This window comes from Oncorhynchus tshawytscha, linkage group LG31 (assembly GCF_018296145.1).
Source record: "Oncorhynchus tshawytscha isolate Ot180627B linkage group LG31, Otsh_v2.0, whole genome shotgun sequence".
NCBI lineage: Eukaryota > Metazoa > Chordata > Actinopteri > Salmoniformes > Salmonidae > Oncorhynchus > Oncorhynchus tshawytscha.
In genome coordinates, this window is record NC_056459.1 from 14,971,158 (window position 1) to 14,987,462 (window position 16,305).

The 16,305-nt window shown below is 43.3% G+C and overlaps 1 protein-coding gene across 2 annotated transcripts; it reads left to right on the forward strand.

Moving 5' to 3' along the window:
• Nucleotides 1-2,904: 2,904 nt before the first annotated feature.
• Nucleotides 2,905-15,765, forward strand: LOC112233997 (palmitoyltransferase ZDHHC18-B-like). Of its 2 annotated transcripts, XM_024401961.2 has the most exons (10): nt 2,905-4,088; nt 5,481-5,641; nt 7,169-7,318; nt 7,684-7,821; nt 7,944-7,995; nt 8,221-8,323; nt 9,001-9,113; nt 9,346-9,439; nt 11,147-11,257; nt 12,947-15,765. In XM_024401961.2, the coding sequence occupies exons 1-10, from the start codon at nt 3,841-3,843 to the stop codon at nt 13,367-13,369; spliced, it is 1,593 nt and encodes a 530-aa protein (XP_024257729.1). In that variant the 5' UTR covers nt 2,905-3,840; the 3' UTR covers nt 13,370-15,765. The 2 variants fall into 2 exon arrangements, with proteins under 2 accessions (XP_024257729.1, XP_024257730.1); XM_024401962.2 differs by lacking the exon at nt 11,147-11,257 and having other exon boundaries at nt 2,907-4,088.
• The last annotated feature ends 540 nt before the right edge of the window (nt 15,766-16,305 follow it).

Consider the following 16,305-nt stretch of genomic DNA (forward strand, 5'->3'; position numbering starts at 1 on the left):
ATCCCAGTGGTTAGATATGCCAAGCTTATAGAAACATACCCCAAGAGACTTGCAGTTGTAATTGCAGCAAAAGGTGTCTCTACAAAGTATTGACTTTGGGGGGGTGAATAGTTATGTACACTCAAGTTCTGTGTTTGTCTTATTTCTTGTTTGTTTCACAATAAAAAATATTTTGCATCTTCAAAGTGGTAGACATGTTGTGTAAATCAAATCAAATCAACATTTTATTAACTAATAACTAACTATAACTAATAACTAACTATATAAATGTGCACACGTTTGCATAATCTAACCCGCCAACAGTAATTCTTAAACCGTTCCAGCTACATACACCAAACCAACTTTCACATGTTCAGGCTATCCTAACTTCAAATTCTTTAAAACTTTTATCAAGTATAACGATCTAAATTAGCATAAAATAACTAACGAACAGTAACTCTTGAACTGTTCAAGCTAGATACACCATACCAACTTTCATATGTTCAGGCCATTCTACATTTTTCAACTATAACCAGTCACCACCGTTACTACTGCAGACACTACCACTACTATAACGTTTTCCCAAACCATACGTACTTTAAAACGGATTTAAAGTAAAACTTTTTAAACTTCTACCACAATAATACTTTAAAGAGTTTAATCCAGTCCTATCAATTGTACTCGAAGTACAATTACCATATAGTCCATGGTATTTTTATTATGAAATGTATAATAAAACAAATAATTCAGCCTTTGGCGCTATTGATACTATGCAATGTTTCCTAATTGTAAATAAAATCACTCTCTCTTCTATTACAGAGAACCTGCATAGGCCACAGTATTCAGAGGAGATTCACTGCTGAGTCTCCTTCCGAGCTCTTGCCGTGAAGCAAACTGAAATGGGTGGAGCTGATTAGTATGCCGTGTATACTGATGACCAAATCCATCATTAGCTCCTTGTCTCTGGATAGAGCTTTTCAGGTTCCAGTTGATGCAGTCTCGGGTAGGAGTCCTGAATACCTTTATCGATCCTGTATGATATTCATAACACCTCATATTAGATTTAATTTGGTGCTAAATATGCTATAGACTACCATATATTCTTTCATAAAATCCTGATGTATTTTTCTTTCCACAGATACAAAGGAAAGCAGAGCTTCGGCTGTGAAGTTTGGTAGGAATACCAGAACACTGGTGCCAATCCCCTCCTCGCCCCACCCACACTAACAGCCAGACGGATAATAAGCCTGTCCAAGAGGACAGCAGGAGGAAAATCCGACTTCTCCAGGCTGCCAAGAGGAAAGTATCCCAAAGGTTAGAGACGGACCTATAGCCAGAAGGTCACTGGTTCAAATCCCGGGCAGGGCAATGAAAACGTGGGAACTGAAATTGCAACTGAAGGGCTGGTGGTTTCAGAGAACATTTTGAATATCCTGTGCAAAATGGACGAATAAAGTTATATTTTCTTCCCTTATTCTCTAAAAAGGGTGGTCAACTCCATGGACTTGGACATTTCCAGGACCACTAGTAGAAGCAGTGGGATGGTGGCTCTGCTGGGTTGTCCAGTCAAGAGCAACAACAGTTTGTTCAGCGAGCCTCCAAGCCCCTCTGCAGCCACCTCAAACACATCCCTGGCAGCCTCTGAGATTAAACTCGTGTGTAAACTCTTCCAGCGGGATTCCCCAGACTTCATGTCATCCAGTAGCAACACCAGCCCCCCCCAAAGGAACAGTAGTGACAACAGTCAACTAATGGAAATGCAGAAACTTAGTCTTCTAAATATCTAGGTTTAATAAAAGTAATTTTGCATTGACATTATTGGGTCACTTGTTCATGATTTAATATGGTTAATATGATCATAAAACAAAGTAGACTACCTGGATTTTGCCTTTTGAGGTGTAAGCAAAGATACTGGTAACTTAATTTACATTTGAGTCATTTAGCAGATGCTGTTATCCAGAGCGACATACAGTTAGTGCATTCATCTTAAGATAGCAAGGGGGGACAACCACGTATCACAGGCATAAAAAGTACATTTTTTCCCTCAATAACGTAGCTGAGTCAGAGCTAGAAGGGGGTGTCAAGGTGAGGAGGATTATTTAAGATAATGTTTGAAGAGGTAGGGTTTTAGATGTCTTTGGAAGATGGGCAGAGACTCTGAACCTGGTTCCACCATTGGTGTGCCAGGACAGAGAAGACCTTGGACTGGGTTGAGCGTAGTGGTGGGAAGGCCAAGAGATTTGAGGTGGCAGAACGGAGTGCTCGGGTTGGGGTGTAGGGTTTGAGCATAGACTGAAGGTAAGGAGGGGCAGTTCCGTAGGTAAGCACCATGGTCTTGTAGTGGATGCAAGCTACTGGAAGCCAGTGGAGTGTGTGGAGGAGTGGGGTGAGATGGGAGAACTTGGGAAGGTTGAAAACCAGACGGGCTGCTGCATTCTGGATAAATTGCAGGGGTTCAGCAAAAGGGGGAAGCCCAGCCAACAGCGAGTTGCAGTAGTCCAGACAGGAGAGGACAAGTGCCTGGATTAGGACCTGCGCCGCTTCCTGTGTGAGGTAGGGTTGTACTCTACGGATGTTGTAGAGCATGAACCTGCTGCAGGAGCGGGTCACCGCTTTGACGTTTGCATAGAAAGACAGGGTGTTTTCCAGGGTCAAGCCAAGGGTCTTTGCACTCTGGGAGGGTGACACTGTGGAGTTGTCAACCCGATGGAGAGGTATTTGAGCGGGCAGACTTTCCTGGGGAAGAAGAGCAGTTCGGTCTTATCGGGGTTGAGCTTGAGGAAGCAGAGATGCGTGTCGCCACCTGGGTGTCAGAAGGGGGAAGGAGAAAAATAGTTGACTAACCCACTAAAGGTTTCCACGTTTGTCGTAATTCCTTGCCAGCAAATCATGAACGCCGTACAACATTTGAATGTGTCGTAAACATTCCATAGCGATCATAACCAAATATTATATATTATATTGACAAGGGACCGCTTTTACAATAGAAATGGAAATACATGTGGTGTCAGTTGGAAAAAAAGGGGCTTATTCTCACGCGGATAGATTTGGGGTGGAGTAAATCCTCTCGCTTCGCCGCTTCCTCTCGGTCATAACGCTGGATGATAGAGAGAAGTGCGCCTGACCTGTACGCTTTCCTGAATGTAATAGACTACACGAGACCAACATAAATTAGAATTTCGATTATGATGTTTATTAGTATAACAGACGGTCTGCAGTTGGTTAGGGTCGATTTGTAGCTACGAAAACCCTCATCTACAGCACCACCGGGACATTCAAACATCACTTTGTTTCATCTGCCTGGCTGAAAGTGTAGGAGTTAGTGGTTTCAAATAGGATCATATTGAACCGTCCGTATCAAACAGAACCCTGGTATGGTATTGATACCTATTTTTATGCTGTGCATAGGATATGCTTTCTACCTAGCTACTATTCACTAACGTTAGTCTGTTCATCACTGATTTTTGGGCTAACTAGGTAGCTTTAGCCTAGCTAGAGCGTTAGCCTAGCCAGCTAAGCGGTCATACGAATGCAATGGGTCACACACACTGCTGTTCTTCAGGTTGATAGACCGATATGATGGATAATATCAAATTCGAATTGTTCTCCTCATGGAGTGTAGATTTTTGGGGACACTGTTTGCATACACTGGATACGCTTGGTGACGTTGATTCAATGACGACATGCACCACTAACATGTTTGTAGCTGACGTTCCTGGCAACACGCTAGTCGATGTTATTGTTAGGTAACGTTAGTTAGCAAACATTAGCTAGAGAATTAGCAAGTTGCTGCCTATATAGATAGCGGTGGCCAGCACAAGACAGCTCTTCTATTCGGGAAGCGCCAAAATTTCGTAAATCATGAAACATTGCGAATACCAGCAAATCGACCCGCAGGCACTTTCAACGCCAACACCGACCCTGCCGCCGCAACACGCTGTTGTTCAGGAAGAGAAGAAGGGGGAAACCGCACGGAGAAAATGGGAAGATTTCCCCGGAAAGAATCGCTTCTACTGTGATGGACGGATCATAGTGGCTCAGCAAAGTGGTGTCCTACCACTCACCCTCGGCCTCATTTTGGTCACCACTGTACTGTTCTTTGTTTTCGAGTAAGTACAAGTTCTCGTTTTCTTTTGCATTGCTTTGACACACAAATGTTTGCCCTAGCCATTAAAATTATGCCACACAGGTTTCAACAAACCATGGTAAGTTTGGTTGTGTGTCTAGCAGTTTAACCAATACAGTAGATTCTGGTAACAACAATAGAGGAATAGTTTTAATACCAGAACATGTCATTACATATTCTTACAAGTGTCTTGCTGAAATGTGTGTTACATCTCCTGAGACTATGCTACCAGTAGTAATTAAAAAGTGAAAGTTGATTAAAACCAGATCCTGGTGGTTGAGAAACTATTGCAATATTGTACTATTGTGTTTGACAGCGTTTTCAGTTTCTCATGTTGAAAATGAGAACTAGTCCTTCATGTGGTTAGTCAGGGTCCTGATTGTCGCTGCAGTGCTCTGCAATCAATCTTGTCCTCTTTAGTTGTCCTGGTGATTTAAAAAAAAAGACAAATGAAGCCAGGCTACACAAAACACTTTAGGCTGCATTTAACAGTCAGCCCAATTCTGATTTTTATTTTCAGTACCCGACACACGAACGTTACGTTATGCGCATGACTTCTGGTTGCGGAAATGAAGCTGGAATAACCACACATTGTCAGTCAGCATGTATTATCACCCACTGAAATAAGATATTATCATTTTTTGGGGGGTGGGTTCTCCTAGGCTTACAATGTTGTTTTGATTATTGCTTGAACAGTCCATAAGATTATATTTGGTTGTGATAGTTGCAAAATGCCTGTTTTGGATTCAGCAGTTGTTAGAATGCTAACGCTCATTGACATGCTTGTAGCAAAGCTAGCCAAAGAGCCATTTTACTGGTTGGCGTGTTTTTGAAGTATAATGAAATTGATTGGCGAGGATGACACGAACTTTATATTAAGCAGAGCATTTATGCACGACTCACAATCCAATTTATAATCCAAAAGTATTGTGAAATACACTCATAAGCAACATGTAAATTAGACTTTTTAAGAAATACTCCAAGTATTGCTTAATGAGATTTTCCTGAAGAAGCGCTCCCGATCGTACACAGATAATGCACAGTAATATTCTGAATAGATTGTGAAAAACGAATACTCAAGATCACCATTTGCGCTCCACACGGATTTACTGCGTTTGTAACTAGCAGTTTACATATTAGCAGGGAGGGGGTTCTGCAAATTGCACGCACATCGCCCTCTTGTGGCAGTTTGCTAACGCAGAAACGGTGTCATTGGTCTTTTGATTCATCAGGTCAGGTCTTTTGCCTATTAATTGGGCAAAATATCAGAGTTGGGCTTCCAGTATAAACACACCCTTAGTTTTAACATATAAGACAGTCCACTTTAATTGTTGCTGAATATAGTCCTCTTTTTTTCTTTGTCCTGTCACCACAGCTGTCCCTTCCTGTTGAAGCACCTGACTGTGTTCATCCCAGCAATTGGAGGAGTGCTGTTTGTGTTTGTAGTCATCTCCCTCCTGCAGACCAGCTTCACTGACCCTGGCATCCTGCCCCGGGCTACACCGGACGAGGCCGCAGACATTGAGAAGCAGATCGGTAAGGGCAACACATACACACCTGAAAGAACATTCTTCCTTTCCCACTCACTTTCACAGCTTTGTGTAGACGTTCACCATTTGTTTTCCTGCTCCATATTCTGGTCTCCTTTTGAGCTTTTATCACCAGTTTGTTTGCGCTGGTTTTTGAGACACAGTAGTAGCAACATATATGGTAGTTTCCTGCCTTCTTTTGTTTGAAGCAATGCATTATTCAGCCAACAAATGGTTGAACCACACACACAGTCTCTTCTGACCGGGCATGTAGGTAGGGAGGGAGGGATGGATGGATGGAGGTCTTTGAACTGTTAGTGGCACTGCTTGTTTCTGTGTGGGTGGTCAGTCTGCTGTGTGGGTGGTCAGTCTGCTGTGTGGGTGGTCAGTCTGCTGTGTGGGTGGTCAGTCTGCTGTGTGGGTGGTCAGTCTGCTGTGTGGGTGGTCAGTCTGCTGTGTGGGTGGTCAGTCTGCTGTGTGGGTGGTCAGTCTGCTGTGTGGGTGGTCAGTCTGCTGTGTGGGTGGTCAGTCTGCTGTGTGGGTGGTTAACTCTGCCGTTTAATTTTGTGAAAAATGGGCCCCATTGCAGTGGGTTGCCACTAACATCTCTCTCTCACTCCCCCGGCCTCATTTTCTCTTCATCTCTTTCTCTCTCTGTTTTTTTGTAGAGTGGAAACCCACTTCACGTAGAGGGAGTTGTGGTTTTAAATAGAGTAATTTCATTGTGTGGCACCAAAAGTATAAAAATAAGTTATTGAGTGATATTCTCATTCTCTTGTGACGTGTCTCTGTTAGGATGACAGAGCGTGATGTCCACTCAGCGTTCTGCAACATGGTTTAGGCCTAAGTTGTGCATATCTGCTGGTTAGGCCTATTTCCCTAAACCAGATGAATACTTCCAGAAAGTTATCAACAGTATCATACTTAGTTCTGACTAGCTGCCAAATATTCAGCTGTCTATCAAACATTGTGACTCCGTTGTTATCTTGAACGTACCTTACACTTGACTATTTATTAATGAGCTCATGTCATGTAGTGATAGAGCCAGTCTAATACATCAAATCATCACTCAACTGAAACCTGATACTCAACTGAAACAAAAAGATCAGAATCGGACTGCCTGTCTAAACTCAGCATATGGGACTGCCAGGCAGGCAGCGCACTTTCATACATTACACAGAGCCTGTGTTGATTGATTGCCTCCCCCATGAAGCCGCCTTAATGGACACCACTCCGCCAGCAATTAGGCCTAAAGCTACTACTGCCTGGATCACAACATGGACACATGCACACAAAGCATAGGTTTTACTATACTAGTGGGGGCCAAAAATAGATTTCCATTCAAAATCCTATTTTCCCTGACCTCTAATTCTAACCCTAATACCTAAGCCTGAAACAAGATCATTTTCCTTGTTTTTACTATCCTTTTGAGGAATTTGGGGGATTTCCGGTACCCAAGAGAATAGTAATACACACACACACCTTGTGTACTATATCTCCTGATATGTCCTCCCTGTCTTTCTCTCCTCCTCAGATAACTCTGGCTCTTCCACCTACCGACCCCCTCCCCGCACCAAGGAGGTGATGATCAACCAGCAGGTAGTGAAGCTCAAGTACTGTTTCACCTGCAAGATGTTCCGGCCACCGCGCACCTCCCACTGCTCCCTCTGTGACAACTGTGTGGGTAAGGACTGGTGACAGAGGTGGACGTTCAACACGGAACGTAGACAGAGGGACACACTGCCATTTATTAGACTGAGTGATTTAGACTATACTACACAGCCTGTTACTGAGATTGATAAATAAAGACTGTTCATACAAAATAGTCTTATAAAGAGTATTTATTAGTGTTGGTCTCCTCCGTAAAGATGTTGATCAACTTTGAAAGCAGACCTTCTTAATTGTATTTCTTTAGACTTTTCTACATTTTAATTCACATTTATCTGACTGTTGAAAGGGGCTTGAGAGCTTGGCCTTCGTGTCAATGAGATGTCCTTTGTAGATATTTGTAAATGTTCTTCTTCTTCAAACTTTCTTCCTGTCCTCCAGAGCGATTCGACCACCATTGTCCCTGGGTGGGGAACTGTGTTGGGAAGAGGAACTATCGTTTCTTCTACACCTTCATCGTCTCTCTGTCCTTCCTGACAGTCTTCATCTTTGGCTGTGTCGCCACACATCTAGCACTGAGTACGTAGTCTACGCAGAAGACACTGCCCGGGCTTGTGATTTTGTATGGAACTTTTGTGTAGATCCTGATTTATCATCCTGTCATGGTTTTCTTTATCAACTTTCAATGGTTCTGTCCTCAGGGGCACAAGGAGGGAGAGGCCTGATGTTTGCTCTTCAGGAAAGTCCAGCCAGATATCCTTTTACCAAGACTGTGTCTAGTGTAACCGATCAGATCCCCTCATAATACCACTCCCTGCCTCGAGTAGTGTGGTGTTAAGGCACCTAAACTGTCATTCACTTCAGCTTATTGGCCATATTGCAGAATACGAATGGGTCTCTCAATCTGTCCAGCTGACATCTCTGGTGATATTTAGATACTCAAACCATACATGTTGTCCTTGACTTTTCTTCCTGCACTGCTGTGGAGCTGGTGATTTGCTTCTTTTCAGTTTGGTCCATCTTGGGCCTCTCAGGCTTCCATACCTATCTGGTTGCTTCTAACCTGACAACAAATGAAGATGTGAGTAAATGCCAATGAGTGTCATATTTCTGTCTCTTCTGGGATATGTATAATAGAAATATAGGTATTATACACTTTAAAGGGTCAATGCAGCTGTTTTTATCTCAATATCAAATCATTAAGTATCTTTACTATGATTGTTTTCAATGAAAATGCTCAAAAACAAACAAAGGCATCTTAGCAAAGGGCAATTTCTCAAGTAAGAGTTTAGCTAGGACTGTCTGGGAGTGGTCTGAGTGGTGAGGGGGAAATGGAAAATTAGCTGTTATTAGCAAAGAGGTTTGGAACTCTTTCTTATTGGATTATAAACTAATTTACCACATAGTGATGCTACCATGGAAGGTCAAAACTCCATCCCACCAAAATGGAAAAATTTCAGATGGGCTTTTCAAACGGCTCTTACACTATGAGGGCATTTTAAAAATGTCATATTATTACTCCAACCTTATAGTGTGGAAATGTATATAAAACCCAGGAAAATCAAATGTTTGACTGACTGCAGATTTTGCGCTTTAAACAGTTAAGTGACCCTTCCGGTATGTGCAGACTGCAGATGGAAAGTAGCCATGTAGCTTAACATGGTGTCATGTTTGTTGTGCCTGGTCCCTGACAAATAAACTAAAACTAGTCTTGGACAAGGACTGATGGTCAATCTTGTGTGTCTCTCTTGGTCCCAGATCAAAGGCTCGTGGTCGGGGAAGAGTGGGACGGAGGACACCGGTAACCCCTACAGCTATAACAACATAATTACTAACTGCTGCTCTGTACTCTGTGGACCCATGCCTCCCAGGTGAGACTCAGCCTGGTTTATAATGGATCTTTGATAGGGGTTTAGTCAGTTCTTTCTTCAAATCCGTCTATTTAGGAAGTGTTTAAAAATGCCCCATTGTTTTCCGAGGATTTTCTCCAATGCATGAATTTAATTTCTAATCACTCCTTGATTTGACTAAGAAGGAAACTGAATTGACCTGAAGCCTGAACTATTTGACTAACCTGTTTTCTCCATGTTGTCCCGTGTTCAGTTTGATTGACAGGCGAGGCTTCATGCCAGTGGAGGAGTCGTCCCAGACAGTTGCCACAGAGATAGAGCTGGCCGCTAAGAACGAGATAAACGTGGTAGGAGGGCCCACGCCGTCCCAGCTGCCCCCTTGTGCATTGCAGGTTCCCCCCTCCCCTATACCGCTACCTGCAACCCCAAACCACCATCAGCCTGACTTGCAGACTCCAGTTTAGTTGCCTTTTCCAACCGGACCCCCTTTGACTGTTGCCTGACTGGCAGTTGTGTATGGGGTCACCCCCTCATGACTTAGTCCCTCATACCAGAGTACTGTAGTACTATTGCTACGGGTCCAGGATCCTGGTGTGGTCATTACATATGTTGTTGCCTGGTCCTGGTAATCCAGTCTACACCAGACTGTTCATTGTTTACAGTTGACAGTAAAAGACTGTCTCTGGCTGGAAAGAGGAAGTGAAACTGGCTGTTAGGCCATGTTTGACCTGGGTGTAGCTCAACTGTTAGTTACTCACGCCATTCCATTCCCTAATCTTATAATCAGTCAACTCAGTGTCATTTATGTATTTAATTTCAGTGAAAAGGGGAACAGCCTACATATGATTCATCCGCTTCCCAGCTGGGTTAAAGGTTTTGCCCTTGTTTTGCAGTTGAGAAATGTCGGTGCTAGGAGTTTTCTTTAAAATATGTTTGTTTACAAAGTACGACTGCCACTGGGTTTTTAGTTCAGTCTGACAGCAGTGGCACTCTCCAACCGTTCAGACTAGGCCTTCCTTCTGTTTACATTCAAGCAATAGGGACAAGCTAACCTAACCTCGGTTTACTTTAAGGATACAAGGGCACTGTCATGTCTGCTGGAAGTTTGCGGATTAGAATGTATTTGCACATAAGGAGTTAGGTCAGAGAGAGAGACCAAGCACAGTATTGGTTCAGTATTTATACTTTTAGCAACCAGATGCTGGTAATGGAAGCGGTTACTGCTGGGAATTTACCGGTCACAAATACATCTGTACCCAAGTGCTGTTTTCATTTGTCTCAATCTGGACACCCTCCCTCACTGATATTCAGTGGGTCTGCTGAGAAGAGGTATTCATGGAAGAGGTATTCTATTTATGCACATGGAATTATCTTTGTTTACAGAGTGTGAATACACTTATTTGTCTTCCCTCAATGTTCTTGTTGTCTGCATTTGTCTCTGACGTGACTCTGTGTATTGGCGTGTGTGTGTTGAGTTTTGTGTGTCATACCATAATGTAATGGTCATGTTAAACGTGACATAAAAGCTACCTGCGTTTACATTTGAAATGTTTTCAGTCATTTAGCAGACACTCTTATACAGAGCAACTTGCAGGAGCGATTAGGGTTCAGTGCCTTGCTCAAGGGCACATTGGCAGATTTTTCACCTAGCCGGCTCGGCGATTCGAACCAGCGAATCCGATGTTGGCCTGACACTAGGCTACCTGCCTTCCTCAAGACAGTCCAAATCATCTCCCTCTTACTGTTTTCTTATGCTTTTTAAGATATGTTTTATATTACAATCTTATTATTTTGTCTTTTTGTTTATTTTGGTCATCTAAATATTTATACGTCATTTTGGAATAAATTATGTTAATCTGAAATGTACAGTAATAAATATTCCATTTTAACAATGAAATAAATAAGTTTTTATTTCCAAATGAGTTTAATAGACGTGCATTCCTTTTTTAATTCTCACCTGTGTGTTACAGTTAAGATGTAGCATAATCATACGTGGCAACAGTCCCGATGTCATCATTGTCACTAAGCCTTACCCCTGTGTGCCTATTCCGTAGTGTCAACTGGTATTGTGTCTCTCCGTATTTGTGTGTATGGCCCATCACCACCCCCCACTAGGAGGACAGCTGTCTGGACTTTGCTCTGTCCTGTGCTGGCTGATGAGCAAGGTTAGTGGAGACAGACAGGTTGGTGAGATGACCCCAGGTAGAGTGCAGTAAGAGTGTTTGGCTGGCCTTACCCGTCTCTGTGGCTACTGTGTCTACATCTTCGTCAATTGAATGCCAATTCACTTATTTGGAAGTACTGAGTTGAAAACTGAATAGAGCCCAACCCTGGTGCAGAAGGAAGGTTTTCTAGGGGGCCCTCTCTCTGTGGCTGGTTGCTGTCTGCTTTATTTTTCTGCCTGCCTGGCTGGCTTCTCTCCCAGTGCTACTATGCTTTTCCTTTAACATGGCTGATTTCAACCACGTCAGGCTGGATCCCATCACACAGTCAGCCTCTCTAAACTCAAAGTCCAGACCTGTGAGGTTTGGAATATCAGACCGTCAAACCGAGGAAAGGATAATGGCACATTCGTTGTACTTTAATATATTTGTCTTGTTTTCTTGTCAGCTATGCCTCAGATACACTCATGCATGCTTAAATGCACAGATAGTGAGCCCCAAAAGTATTGGGACTGTGAGTGTTTTGTTTTGGCTCTGTACTCCAGCGCTTTGGATGAAATTATACAATGATGGAGGTAAAAGTACAGACTGTCAGCTTTAGTGGACCAAAAGTATTGGGACAAATTCACTTGTGTATTAAAGTAGTCAAAAGTTGAGTATTTGGACCCATATTCCTAGTACACAATGATTACAGCCTTTGCTGTTTGTTTTGGTCCCCTGAAATGCGGTGGAAAGTGCAGTATTTTCTAAATGATTTATGGATGAAAGTTTAGTCTGCACTTTAACCTACTTCATAGCCATTGTTTCATTTCAAATCTAGTGCTGGAGTACAGAGGCATAACAACAAATATCACTGTCCCAATACTTCGAGCTCACGGTATATGTACACACCAGACAATGATCAAAACCTTTTCAAGCAGTAGACTCGTTAATAGTTTATATCCATTCAGTCTTTACAACTGCTTCTTATTTTCTCTTTGGAAGCATAAATGAAAATTGTTCCACAGAGGCGAAAATGCAAACACTTCTAAATTCCCCTCGGTGGTCAGGTTCTGCATGTGCTAAATGTGCGCTGACAGCTACGCCAGTCCTTTACATAACATCATAAGAGCATCTCTCTCTTCTCTACTTAAGCAGTCAGACATGCAATCATCTCCACACTACAATGTTTATGCTCTGGTGGGTTTTTGTTGACCTTTGTTACTTCATCTTTCAAGTAACTTTAATTTATCTGTCACTTTTGCAAGCGAGAATAAAACCCTCAAAGGACCATTTAAAGCAATAGCCCTGTCCCCTTACCGTGTATGGGTCTTACATTACTCGAACGAGAATTTGATGTGATCTCTGGTGCTGTGGAAATACTGTGGCAAGATTGATACAACAGCACTGTGTTACTTTGCTTCCAAGTTGCATTTTTTATCATCTGCATGGTTACCCCTCACCAAAATGACTGTCTGCTACCACGCATCAGAATACCTGCATGTCCTTGCACCACCTCAATTACTTATAGCTTGACCGTTGACCCATAGTTTTGCTCTGCATAACTGTCTGAGTGATCTCTCCTCTCCCCTGGGGGACTTCTGTTTTATTTTCAGCTGGGCTAACTGTTCTTGGTGGTTCTTGTCTTTTCTGCTGCCCTTGTCTCATCTCTTTCTCTCCACCACCCTCTCCCTCTCTCCTTCTCCCACCCAGTGCACACAGGGAACTAAAGATCTGTTGGAGTCAGCATCTCGCTCTCCCTGTCCCCAGACAGGGAAACCCCAGACCGTCTCTACTTCCTGTCCAGACAGCATCGACCCAGCTGACCCGGCGGTGACCTTTAACCCTGATGTAACCCCTGACCCTGTTGCGGTGCCCTCTCTGAAATGCGGAGGCCGCCACCACAGCCACACCACCAGTCCTCCGGACGAACCCCGCCAGCTGCACCACCACCACCACCATAACCGACACCACAAGACGCGGTCGGCACGGAGCAGCAGCAAGCGGGCTGCTCTCCACATCTCCAACCCGGCTTACAACGTCAGCCTCAGCCCCCCCACCTCTCCAGGCCTTGGGCCTAGTCATGGCACAGGGGCAGAGGAGCACGTAAGGGACAGCTTTGCCACATTGCACTGAGTCAAGCAAACTCTTAACTTCCTCTGAGTGAATGGACCTGCGCCTTGCTGCCTTCCACAGCTCTACGCTCTGCATGCTGTACAACAGTTTAGTCCCACTTGCCAGACTCATGGCGCACGGCTATAGGAAGAGACTACAGTCAATCACACTGGATGCAATCAGGTGGTAGCTTTTATAATCTATGTAAGTCCACTGGGAGAGGTGGGACATGACTGAAGCATCACCAGCACCCTCTTTACATCCTGGGCCTATGTGGTGGTTGGGGACAAGGATGTGTGACTGTTACTTTGGAGCTTAAGGATGTATAGCTGTGGGGGGTGTGACCGTCTGGAGAAGTCATTGCACAGTGGCCAGCTTTCACTAGCTAGGCCTATCACATCTACTACCAATTTGTATAGCCTGCTTGGGCCTTTATTAGACTGCAAATGAATGGAGAGCCCTTCTAGAGACACATTACAGCTCCCTATCAGAAGAGGGCACTACCTGCTGTGACAGTGGTACATGTGATGTGAACACTTATAGGACACATAGACAAACCTCCAAATGTAATTGAACTGAATAGCCCCTTTGTTTACAGCGAAAAGCACAACAAAAGAGCTGGTATTTTGTGGGGCAAACTTGTGTAGCTACTCAGTGAACCATACATTCTTCTGTTGACACACTCCAGCTGAAGAGACCTAGCCAGCACTACAGGGCCTCATACAGACTCTGTTATTTTTCTGGGCGGCCAAAAACTAGCCTAGCATCCAAACTGATGTCGCTATGAGTACAGCGTTCAGTCTGGCTTAAGGCTTGATAAACTTTGGGGATACCTACCTACTTATTTGGGATGGCTCAGATTATTAGAGTAGTTGGCTTGAGGCCCAAAAACCTGGCTGTGTGAGTGCCAAACAACCCAAATCCTTTTTTAAAATCTAAAAGCAGAACCGGACGGATGAGCTTGAGTTAGTGATAGGCTAGCGTTAGTACATAGAGCTTTCTATATATCAATGTCTCTGAACTTGAAGAGATCCCCCCCCCACATCGATAGGAGTAGCTCTCGTACTCAGCCCTAGACCCAAGGACAATAGTAAGAGTGACTAGTATGCACAACACGGACATGACTGAAATGCACTGGCAGATGAGGACGTCTTGTAAATCCTAACTGCTGTTTTACGGTTCAAAACCAACCATTCATTCAACAGTAACGACCCAAGACACCCCTACAGCATACCTCAGAAATGCTTCACCTCACACAGGAATGTGTTCTTACTAAAGCAGTGTTTCCCATGATTCATATACACCTCTATAATACTGCTATGTACCTGAGACATGTTAGCAGTATCTTGCGTCGCATGTGGTTGCCTCATGCCATGTCCAAATACTCCTTCCTCCTTGAGTCTCTTGCACTATTAGTCCAGACAGGATCCCCAGCACTAATTGCTATTCCATAATCCACATATTAGATGTGTGAATCTGATCCCTTCCTTGATTTTGAGCAGTGATACTAAGACCAAAATTAGCCTCTTGTTCATTTGAACCTTTTTGTTCTTTGTGCGGTTTGACAAATCTAAGGTACTGTGTGATAATGAGAAGGCCCACTGAACCAGGGCATCCGAATAGGAAGAATTCAGAGTGTGGTTTCAGATTGAGAACCTGTCTTTGTGTTATAGGCTTAGTTATTTGATATACAAGATAACTGTGAGAGTTCACGTTGATCCACTTCCGTTACGCCTACCCCTGCAGTCATTAGCACAGAAAACGCAATGAACTGCCACTGAGCATGAAACGTGAGCACACTGAGTCGTAGGGACACACAAAGATCACTTAACACTGACAGTCCATTTCATACAAATAAAGTGGTATTCCTTATTGTCCACTTGGACCTACGGCATTCGCATTCACTAGAGCAGAGAAGTGAATTCACTGCACATTTTGTATTTCAAAAAGTGTTTCCCTTCATCACAACAACTTGGACATACTGTAGATCAGTGGTCATCCACAATGCATTTCAAATTTGATTCTAAAGGGCATTTCCTGTTATTTCAGCCAATATTCCTCAAAATGAAAAGCACTGACTTTATAATGGTCTATTTCATGTCAGTCATGGATCCAGAATGATTGGTCTGTTGACCTCTGTGCTTATTTATGTTCAACATTGTTGATTCTTTATGGAAAACCATAAAAACAGTTGTGTGTTTATAACCTGAGTGATACGCTTGTCTCCACACAATAACTGGAATTGATGCTTTCTGTCCGCGTATTGCACACCAAGGCCACCAGATGGCGATGGTTACAACTAAATGGAGATTTTCACACCATGTTCACACACTTTCAAAAGAGCTCTCTTCCCAGAAATAATCCAATGTTTGTTCAGTCAAGTAGTTACATAAACAAAGGCTCTCAGGCAATATGTTTATCTTTTGTGTTTGTTTTTATTTACTGACAAAAATGGCCCAAACATGTGGACGAGTCTCCCTTTAGATGTTTATAGTATAACAGGGTTTTGTCATTATTAAGCCATTCAAACAGATGGCCAGTGCTTATATTGTCCGTAAAAAATAAATACATCTAATGTAGGCCAACTGAATCGTGGGGAATATTGCACAATAAAAGATGAACTCAATGATATTTCTTCTTCCTTCAGCAACAGGCTCCTGCATGTCCCTTAATTGTAGCTTGCCTGTGCTGTCTGAATGATGTTGAGGGTTACACAGGGCAGGTGCTGTGCGTATGACTGGAGGCTACCCTTACCCTCTCCCTGTGTGTCCACGGTGTGTATCCCTTGGAATATCAGGTAGTGTTGAGTTAGTAGCCTAAAGCCGTAGAAGTCTGTCTTGTTTAAGAAGAACAAACGTTGGTTTTTAAAGAGAGACAACAGCTACGATCAGATACAATGTGTACTGCTTAATACACACTTTCTTCCTAAGCGTCCTACAGCACAGGGAGTGTATACA